Genomic DNA, 10,626 nt, shown 5'->3' on the forward strand with positions numbered 1-10,626 from the left:
GATTAGTATCTATCATCGTCAATACCAAACAAGCACCAGTCTACTTTATAATATGTCTAGAATCCATATTCCAAAACAAAACGTGTTGCCAAAGCTTCTCCCACCGATTTCTAAAACTTCAAGTATTAACCATTTTATTGTAGTGCTTGAATGTATCACAGCGTTTGACATAAATTCACATGATGAAAGCACCGTTCTGTTGACCAACCCCGCAAATCCCAGGGTCATCTACGGTCCATACTCACTAATCAATAGATCATCAATAAAATACTTGGCCACAACATCCGGCATCTGTACCCCCCTAGTACACACCCAAACCAACCTAGTCTCCCAACCCTGAGCCTGGAACCTCAGCGTCTTCTGGGCCCAGGTCGCGGTCGCACTCACTGAGCCTTGGGAAGCAAGATATGTTGATTTCGAGAAATCATTGTTGGCGACATATTGGCGGCAACTGAGATTCACCAGGCTAGCTGTTGGGGAGCGGATCCAGAAGGTTATGAGATAGCGAATAGGAGCGGTGACGGCAATGGGGATATCGAGATAAAGGGTTGTGGTTATTGGGCCAGCGGGCATGGAAATAGCAAGGTAGTTTGTGCCGTTGTATGCGGCGTCTGTGGAATCGGTTTGGGCGACGGCTACAGTGCCGTTGGTACCAGTTGTAAGGGCTGGATTCGTATCTAGATACCAGGGCGCCGCTGAGATTTCGGAGTCCTCTAGACCGCCGTTGATCACAATAGGACCACGATCTTGGATACGGTAAATCTCGATACTGTCAATATACGTGTAGGTAGCAACCCCGTTCGGAGCACCACCGTTCAAGGCACGGCCGCAATAGAGTGCGACCCCGGTTTCGGCAGCAGTTGCTTTGAAAGTATTTATCTGATTTGACCACGGAGCATTTGGAGTTAGGTTGCCTGAAGTAATGAGACCAGGCCCACCCACAACTGATAGTGTGCAACTGAATCCAGCACTGTCGGCGGTTTGCGTGAGTTTACGGAACCAGACAGAGACTACATAGGTTGCTCCGATGTCGGTGGATTGAAACGGTTGCATAACGTATATGCCTTCACCGGCATTATTGCAGGTGACGATGGCAAAATGAGTGCCGTTGACTGCGTCGGCAGACTCAACGATGTCCCAGGTACAACCGGTTGTACTGTTGGAGGGAACAGCCCATGGGGCTCCGCCGTTGTCTGTGGATTCGAAACCACCATTCAGGATCCAGGTTGGTGTTGGGGCGGCTGATGAGGTAGTAGAAGTTGTTGTCACGGTTACTACAGACGATGAGCTTGACTCGGACCCTGTGGAGCTTACTGAAGTTGATAAAGGATTAATAGATGAGCTAGCAGTGGTTATCTCAGGCGGGGAAACGCTCGAAGAGCTTGATTCGAACTCGGTCGAGCTGACTGAAGTTGATGAAGAGTCGAGAGACGAGCTTGTGCTGGTTATCTCGGGCGTGCCGATTGGAGGATCCGTTACAGTCGATGTCGAAAACGATGAAGACTCCGATGAGCTGGACTGTGAAGATAAGGAGTCGGTAAAAGATGTCGATTGGGTAGTTTCGCTGCTAGTAGTTGATTCTACAATCGATGTTGAAGTACTTGAGTCTGTCGTCGTGCTGGGTGCGATAGTGCAGTCCGATTTTGGTACATCTGACGAGGATATTGACACAGACGAGGGTTTCGAAGCTGTAAGGGTGGTGGATTCCGAGGAAGAGGATTCCGTGGAGCTCGATTCCGTAAGTGTGGACAATGGTGAGGAAGTCGTCTCGGTGGGAATCGTGGGGTCGATAATTGTAGAAACTGAGGGAACAGCTTCCGAGGAACTAGTGTACGTAGCATCAGAAGTCACGGTTGAGAGGCTCGATTCGGTCTTGCTGCCCACGGAGGGGCGTGGTACGTTAACTGAGGACGAGAGCGAGGTGGCCAGTGTAGAACTATACGAAGGTGTAGAAACGGAAGTACTATGTACAGAACTCGAGACTGAAATCAATGAAGATGTCCTAACGCAGGTGGTGGTATAAGTGGTCTGGGTAACGGTGACGATTCTGCAGATAGGAAGTCCCTCGTCTGTCGCATTGCTAAACCTGTATGAAGATACGATTGTATATTTGTCTGTTCCTGAATGGTATCCGGTATTTGTTGCATATGAGTTGTCCCAGGATTGGCTGTACAGCGCGCAATGCTAGATTATGTCAGGACTATTAACATCTGAATTAAACAGAGGCGTTGGTTACCTGTTGGTAATTGACACCATTCTTATAAAGCAAATATGTGTTAAAGAACTGGCACGTTTTTGGCTTTCCTGTGGCTGGTGGATGGCGGAGGTTATAGGCTGATTGAGCAGTGCAGGCTGCAGCGCATCTTTCTATATCAAGAGTGTCGACTGTATAGCTCTTGACGCCCATATATGTGTTTGCGCCGTTACAATCCAACGGCGCATTGATACTGGCATTTTCAAGACATTCTCCAGGCGAGTAGCCGATAGGCGTGTTGATAGTTGGTGCAGCAAATACAAGGGATGCGAAAAGAAGAATGAGAGACCACATCATGATTTACAAGACGGCAAAGGGTGAAACGAATAGATGAGCAGATGCTCAAGTATATAACCCATCTCCATCAATAGAGGTGACTCCATAAAAAGAGCAGATCGGGACCGTGACCTCTGTCAATAATACAATATCGCGACCCAGAAACGGGATGGTTTTAAAGAATCAACAAGCTTTCCAGCTGAAAGTCTAGGCGTTCCCAATTCCCAAAGCGTTGGGTGGATTCTGAACAAGTAAACATGACTGGTTCATAAATCTAGAGTGCAAACCCAGAAGAATCAACAAGCTTTCTAGCCGAAAATCTAGACGGCCCTTATTCCCAAAGCGTTGGGTGGATTCTGAACGAGTTAACATGACTGGTTAATAAATCTAGAAGTGGTAGATTTTAGTTCGCTTAACTCAGGGGCAAATATTGAACTAGGTAATTTTAACACGCTGACATCCACCCACATGGCAGCACGCTATCTTTCGATATTCTCAAGCATAACAACCTACGGAGTAGACGTTGCCGAGGCTCCGAGATGCCATTTGCATGGCGTAGTGCAAATGCAAGCGATTACCATAGAATCTGGATTACAAGCCCGGAGAGTGTTTAATACATTCAAGAGTCCGAAAGATGTAAAAAGGTAACTAGGAACAGATTGAGATGATAGGTGTATGCATATAATCCAATTGTACGCTATAAATCCATTCCCATTTTGAGTTACTCGAGATATTTTAATTAGATTAATCTTCCTTGTCTATTACTCTAAGTCTCTAATAAAACGAGGGGCAATTTACTAATTCACCGATTCTTATGACTATTGAAAGTGCAGCTGGTGCCCATCACACGCTGGCTACAGCGCCTAAATCTCTTTGCCGGACTATGATGGCCTCTTTCATAAATGGACTGCGAGCTCTGATCTCTTTGCCCCATTTGATGACCAAGAAGGGAGTAGTAACGAGCGTTAAAGACATGAGTCCGAGAAGTGTGCTAGCCCAGTGAAACCCGAGGTTGCTGTACATGGCTGATGTGGCAATGGGAAGAAAAGCAATGGATACATTCTCAACTAAGCCAACAGCCGCAAGAGCGCTCGCCGCATACTTGCTGTATGCATCGATGAGATAGTTTGCAATGCTAATCACGACAGCAGTAGTTCCAAACCCCACCATAATCAAGCCGACGGTGATGATCGTCCAATGTATGTTAGGGTATGCTGCCCAACCGTACACAAACATTCCGCCCGTAACGCCAAAAAACCCTCCAATGATGGCTGAATAGAGCCGAGCCTCAGGGATAGGTGTACCCGGGACTTCGGTATTTCGAGCAGCAGAAGCATAGTACCAGTGGTTGGTGGAGAGGGAAAGGCAGGTTCCGAGGATCTCACCGATGACAATAGCACTTTGGACGTATCCCGCCTGGACAGAATTCCAACCGTAGAGCTGTCCATATACCTGTCCGACAGACTCGGTGAATAGATAGATCGTCCCAAGGCTGAAGGCAGCCCAAATGGTAGCGACAAAGACCACCGACTCTGTGAAGAACATGTAGATTGGTCGTTGCAAGCTCTTTAGGAGGACCTGGTGCAAAGGTGTACGATCAGACTCCTCCGCTGTATATGCCTTCTTTCCCTCCTTGCGCATTCGTTTGGCCTTGGCTCGCAGAATGGCCAAACCACGAGTTTCATGGAGACCAAGGAAAAGAGCGGGGAAAGTGGCGGCAGTGAAAATTAATTCGATGTGACTAATCCAGCGCCAATCCAGGAATTGAAGTATTGAGGCACCGATCACTGGACCTAGACTTGTTGCGCCAAGATATATTATAACGTAAAGACATACTGGTACACTCCTGGCTCGATCTCCGTGGAACACATTCGATGTAATGCTGGCGACGGCATCGCTCATGAGTGGAACGCAGCCGCCAGTAAAGAACCGAACCGCAACGAGTGTTTCGAAGTTTTGGGCCAGACTAACTGGAATGAGAAGGCATGTGAAACAGAAATAGGTACTGAGAACCACGGGTCGAACTCCCCAATCCTCCATAAGAGGAAACAGGATAAGAGGGAAAATCGCGGCTCCTACTCCCCAGGACGTGGTGATCCAATAGTGATTAGGAAAAGGCTCATCAGAAATCCCGAATTCTTCAGAGATTGACTTGTGAGCAACCGAGAGGATAGTACCGTTCATAGAACAGACGAAGCTTGCGAGAAGGCCAAGCCCGACCGCCCACCATTTCTTCCGTAAAGACCAATTGAATGGATCTTGTGGGTCGTCTGGTCCATCCCAGGTGACAATCATAACGTTTGGGTCATGACATAGTCCTGTGTTGCGCTATTAGTCGAAGCTGGTTTAATAGTTCGTAGGCGCGTGTACCAACCTTCAATGGAAGAGTGTAGAGCTGAGTGATCAGTAGTTTTGAACTCGTCCATCACAACAGGCACGTTCCCAAAGGGATTTGTCGAGGCACCTGTTGTCATTGCATCCTCTCGACGAGAACTCCGCGAGCGTGGCACATCGGCGGCCGTTGCGACGACAGGAACCATGGCAGAGCTCAATTAGGGGGGAGAAGAGGTTGAGAATGAGGTATGAAGACGATACAAATAACATGCTGCATGAACGAAAGGCGGAGGTGAAGGATACTTTATAATTCCAATTAGAGATGGGAACTCAGCTGTTATACGGAGAACATGGATGTCAAGATTATACGTTACGAATAGGCCCAATTAGTAACTAGAAGTAGGGTATAGTCAAAGTAAGTAGTAACTCAAAGCATAGATTAGGACGAGTAATCTAATTATATATATAAGAGTATAGGCTCAGGGGACTGGTTATATAGGACGTTCTTACGTCAAGCCTAACTCAGCAACAGTCCGTATACGTATTTCTGACAACAGAGCACGGTTATTCAAATCACACACAGCGATCCCACCGACAGCCAATGGTTGGGCGGGTATTAGAAGTGGAGACGACTAAAAAGGCAATTGAGTGGATTAGGCAGGAAGCCAAACTAGGTAGTTACTGTAATTGGCAAGGCCCGCCAATGTTAGGCGCTAATACGCGCGAGGTTCCTAACACCCGGCCATGCCTTTATTTCCGTCTTCCACAGCGACAGCCTTAATCCGGACATTGCGATAGATCGAGTATCTAACACCTAAGTGATGCCTGAAATGCAGCTGTCCTGGCAGCAGGGGTTTTCCCTGTCAACAAAGCCCGCCAAAAGGCGAGCACCACGCCGGAACAGACAAGAGCGATTCGAGTTCGTCGTGGAGCATCCCCAGAGAGCTCATCGCGCAAGACGTTCCCCACCAGTCACCACCTTTACGCATTCAGGGTCTCTCTCTAACTCTATCATAGTAGACACACACAGAGCTTATTTTCAAAGTGAAGCTGTCGAGGAAAATGTACCTCACATTGACCCGTCACTGGAGACCGTGAATGACGAACGAACGATTAGTGGAACGACCTCACCTCACCTAAACTCGTGCAACAGTGAAGATCAATCTACATCCTTGCGTTCACCCGAGCCCACGACCTGTGAGCGTAATGTTGCTAGCCCAGTGCCAAATGCCGCGGCGGTTTCGGCTATGACCAACATTCCATTTCCTCTTTTCACCTCTAAACCACGGACTATAGAATACAGTAGCCTTACTCAACGGTTCAAGCCGATACTCAACAGATGTATGCATTTTGTGCACACATTCTCTCCTCCCAACTCTGAGTAACAACTTTTAGACAACAGCGAGTTTTGCACAATCCCATTAACGTTCCGCCTACGGATAAATCCGTTTCGATACCGTACAGACATCGACCCGGAACCGACCTTTCTGGTCCACGCTGTGATGGCTTTGGCGGGTCACCATGTCAACAGTACCTTAACCTTAAGTCATCGCCATGCAGCACTTCAACTACTTCGCCATAGTCTCAACGCATTCAGTGATGCGGAAACTATGTATTCCGTGCTTGACACGATCGTAATTCTATTCTCGCTAGATGTTAGTCAAACTTCCGTGTACCTTAGACTAAGTCCAGACTGATGGTGGATACTAGGAAACTCAGTCCATCCTCGGAAATTGGACCACACATCTCATGGGAGCATATGGTCTCCTTGAAGCTTGCGGTGGTATCAAAACATTAGCCATGTCCTCTAGGGTCGAGGCTCAGATAGCAATACTCACTTGGTACGCGAAGCCTACTTTCTGATCGTCTCTTAGTTCTAGCTAACTTGCCAGGTGGGATGCTATAACCAGTCTCCTGTCCAGGGAAGACTGCGTGTTCCCTTACGCATACTTCGATGCCGTACTAAAGAACCAGCATAAACGAGAGTGGGATTTTTTTGGACTATGCGGGTGTCCGACGAGTCTCGCAAAGATTATAATGCAGGTAGCGCGCCTTAGCGCAGAGAGGCAAAAATCGTCTTTGACGCTGGATTTCGCATTTGACAATACTGTTATCTCGGAAATTGAGCAATCGCTTGAGTCCTGGCGTCACATCCCCGCTGGAACAGCTTTCCGAGACGAAGACTACATGCACCAAGATCAGGATGTCATGCATTGCTCTGAGGCATGGAGAAATGGACTTCTTCTTTATATATTCAGAGTTTTTCAGTGGGAACCTGGAAGTAGCGTCCCGACGCGTATCTTGCACCGCGCAAGGGTCATTGTGGACCACGTAGTCTCGTGTCGCGACGTAAACATGATGTCCAGGCAAGCCTTGTTGCCACTTTTCCTTGCAGGCTGCGAGTTGCGAGATCGATCAAAGCAAACAGAGATTATAAAATTCTGCTCTATTTGGGACGAGAGGACTAGGTATCATGTGTTTCGCAGCACAATACCTCTGCTCGAAGAAGTATGGGCCGAGCAGGAGACGAAGGGTTTCGAGAACGTGTGGTGGGGCCAGGTCGTGGATAAGCAGCACACGTTCAAGGCTCATCCTTTGAAAATGCGACTTTGCTTTGGCTAATGATACTGAGGCTTGTGTATGGCAGAGCGGACGGGATGCCTATTTCTCCTCAGTCAATGGTCGTATGTGACAGCTAATTGCTTAAGTAGATACTTGTACTAGACGAACGTTCTAGCCTATTCGTAATTGTATATCCTCTCGCATCGACAAGATAATATAATCGATTTAGGCCAGCTTTGAAAATGAACGAAAGTGCAATCTCTCGTGCTTATCTCCAATTATAGCCTACCAACTATATCTACCTATCTTACAATGTTTCGAGAAATATTTGGTATATCTAGCGAGCGCATGTAGCAAGCTTATAAAGCGAACCCTCATGGAGACGACATTAGAACACCTCACAAAACGGTCTCTCTCCTCATTTGCAAGAGCTGTCAAAGTACGTGTGTAGAAACCCCCCCTTATTTGTATAGACAGTTGTTTTCAAGGATGGCATTATAGCTTTCCCGCGCGATGGAATTTGCGTCATAAGCCAAATAGTTGGAAAAGTTAAGCTTAGATAACCTAAAATGTGAGCTTATTAAACACCATTCGTGGCCTACAACCACATTAAACCGTAATTCTGATAATATACCAGCTCGTTTTATCCTAGAGAATAAGACCTCCAAGTGTGGAGTGACCTCCCTAGAATAGAAGCTTCTCCTCAGATAGAAGTAGCATGTGAGGTATCTCAAAATGGGCTATAAAAAGTCGAAACCGGTCGTGGCTACTATAGCGAGAAGTAACTTGTGCCAGAGCGGATCAAGTATTAGATTTGAAGAGAGAAACGCACGGCGCTGTATGAATGAGGCGTTATATATGTATGCAGGGGGAGTATTTCATAGTAGGCTTGTTTACTTCTGCTAGGAGGCGCAACACCTAGGATTGAATAGCCTTCCACCGGGCGGACAACCACCTAGAATGCAGTAATTAGGCGGGCAAACCTTGCTTCGTTGCCTGCTGTAACTATGAAGGGATTCTAAGTATGGAGGGGTAGTTAAGCAAAGTAGGCAAGAATACAGCTTAGTGCTTTATCTTAGCATACGAAATAGATCACGAATGCAAGGTGTAAAGGCATGAGGGAAAAGTTTCGATATCCATATCGAGTCATAAAAGCTAAATACAGTGAAGCGAAGAGCACTTCCCTAGCTATGATGCAATGACGGACGAACCGATAGTTACAGCATCCCGCGAACGAGATAGCTGGAGAATAGCAAAAGCAGATTTAACACCACCCATAGGTGCTATATCTACTGCGGCATGACATGTGCAAGTTATCGTGATGGAAGGTGGCGTGTTCGGAGACAGGTTGCCAGGATGCAGACCAGCACCCTGACGACAAACCACCTACCAACATCACATGTGTGAGAAGATAGGCAGCACTGCCAGAGCTCATCAAAGGTCCCAAGCATCAAGACATCCGAGAACGTTTCCTTATCTAAGACTTGATAATGCTAGCCTTCACTGTAGCTTCGCCCTTGGGAACGAAGACATTCTTATCGAAGGAGCCCTTGTAGTTTCCTAATACACCTCGTTAGTTTCAAGACGGAGCCTTTAGAGATACTCAACTTACCAGGGGGGAAATAGTTGCAGACGGTGTAGACGCTCTCGTAGGTGTTGGCGGTTCCGGCATCACAACGCTGAACTGCACATCCAACGGACACGGTGTCCTTCCAGATAACCTGAGTGAAATGGAGCCAAGGGTCGGCAGGGTGGACTGCTCCAGGAGCGGTTGGGGTCACCGGGTTAGAGTCACCATACTTGCTGAAGGTCGGGAGCTCGCCATTGTACCAGCCTTCGGTGATGGCGTTGGCAACCACCGAGTTGATGTCGATGGACGAAGGGAATGGTGCCTGGCCCCAGATGTTAAGGTTCTGGCCAAATCCGCAGCCACCAGATCCGCAGCTAAATTCACCATCAGTTATTTTTACATTTAGATTGGTCAGGTGCGCTGAACTTACTCGTCATGTGCAAACACACACTTGGCGGCATTGGCAGCGGCGGAGGTAGCAAGAGTGGCGTTCCAGCTTAGGCCGCCCACGCTATGGTTACCGCGGTGAACTCCATGCGCATTGATAGAAGCGAGTTGGAAGGGAGTAAGACCGTTGGTGTCGGCAGCCGGAGCGCTGACGACAGGTGCAACTGGAGCAGGAGCTGCAACCACAACAGGAGCAGCAGCTTTGGATGGGGTTGGGGCGGGTTGCTCCTTTTGGACGAAGACAGCTGCTGGGGCGGATGGAACAACCTTGACGGGAGCAGGGGAAGCCTTGACGGGAGCATCGTAGACAGTGTTCTGAACAAGAACAGTGGTCACAGCGGCGACGTTGGCCTCGAGAGGAGTAGGGAGTGGAGCACCTTCGGTGATGGTGACATATTTGGTCTCGACCACGACGTCCATTTCAGTGACATAGGCCTTCTTGTGGTGCATGTGATTGAGGGGCTTGGCGATGGCCAAAGCAGCGAAGAGTGAGGCAATTGGGATTGAGGAACGCATCTTGAAGATCGGCGTTGAGGGTGTTTGGAGGTTGGATGGAGAAGGTTTTGTTTTGTCTGGGAAGTTTGTTGTTTACCTGAGAAGGCGACTTTCAAGTGATGACCGGGGCGGTGAAAGTGAAAGTGAATTCAACTGGTAGTGAATTGGCAGCACAGCTGGACTCGATTCTTTCGAAGAATCGAGGAGAGGACAAGTTGAACAGTTGTGAAGTGAAGGGATGAGTGTGAACACGCGCAGCCACAGGAATGTGCTGTTGATGAGGCTGGTTTTAGTGCGGAAGATCAACTCAAGACGACACAAAGCAGAACTGAAAGGAGCGAGGGCAGGCTGGCTGAAGCTATCAAAGCAGCGCGTGAAGTTGAAGGTCTCAAGGAGTGTAAGTGTCGCGAACGACGGTGAAAGGAGCGTGAGGCGGATGGACCGGCGAAGAGAATGAAGGTGAAGGCGGAGGGATGGTAGGTGGAGGAGGAAAGGAGAGAAGAGGTCGAAGAAGGCCGCTGGGTTTTGAGTTCGTCGAGGTCACGATGCGGGCGGCGAGGGGGCCTACGCGAGATGGAGAACCGCCTGCTTGGGGAATAGCGCCCAGTGGACTCCCGGTACCTTATTTACTTCGAAACGGTGGCTTTTTCCGCATTTCTCGCCATCAATCTACACAACAAACAGAAAC

General features: G+C 48.2%; 4 protein-coding genes across 4 annotated transcripts; 1 reads left to right on the plus strand and 3 right to left on the minus strand.

Annotated features, from left to right (window-relative positions):
• Positions 1-228: 228 nt before the first annotated feature.
• On the minus strand, positions 229-2,548 carry BP5553_01475 (uncharacterized protein; the record flags this gene model as incomplete). Its single annotated transcript, XM_032010098.1, has 2 exons — positions 229-2,184; positions 2,237-2,548. 2 exons carry the CDS (start codon positions 2,546-2,548, stop codon positions 229-231), a joined length of 2,268 nt encoding a protein of 755 aa, XP_031874152.1.
• Positions 2,549-3,373: 825 nt separating this feature from the next.
• On the minus strand, positions 3,374-5,070 carry BP5553_01476 (Sucrose symporter, plant; the record flags this gene model as incomplete). The annotated part of the gene is made up of 2 exons (XM_032010099.1): positions 3,374-4,848; positions 4,905-5,070. The coding sequence occupies 2 exons, from the start codon at positions 5,068-5,070 to the stop codon at positions 3,374-3,376; spliced, it is 1,641 nt and encodes a 546-aa protein (XP_031874153.1).
• A 624-nt stretch (positions 5,071-5,694) lies between these two features.
• On the plus strand, positions 5,695-7,486 carry BP5553_01477 (Uncharacterized protein; the record flags this gene model as incomplete). The annotated part of the gene is made up of 4 exons (XM_032010100.1): positions 5,695-6,205; positions 6,260-6,519; positions 6,575-6,705; positions 6,757-7,486. The coding sequence occupies 4 exons, from the start codon at positions 5,695-5,697 to the stop codon at positions 7,484-7,486; spliced, it is 1,632 nt and encodes a 543-aa protein (XP_031874154.1).
• Positions 7,487-8,903: 1,417 nt separating this feature from the next.
• Positions 8,904-9,959, minus strand: BP5553_01478 (uncharacterized protein; the record flags this gene model as incomplete). Its single annotated transcript, XM_032010101.1, has 3 exons — positions 8,904-8,986; positions 9,039-9,370; positions 9,427-9,959. 3 exons carry the CDS (start codon positions 9,957-9,959, stop codon positions 8,904-8,906), a joined length of 948 nt encoding a protein of 315 aa, XP_031874155.1.
• Between the last annotated feature and the right edge of the window lie 667 nt (positions 9,960-10,626).

This window comes from Venustampulla echinocandica (assembly GCF_003357145.1).
Source record: "Venustampulla echinocandica strain BP 5553 chromosome Unknown scaffold_0, whole genome shotgun sequence".
Classification (NCBI taxonomy): Eukaryota; Fungi; Ascomycota; class Leotiomycetes; order Helotiales; family Pleuroascaceae; genus Venustampulla; species Venustampulla echinocandica.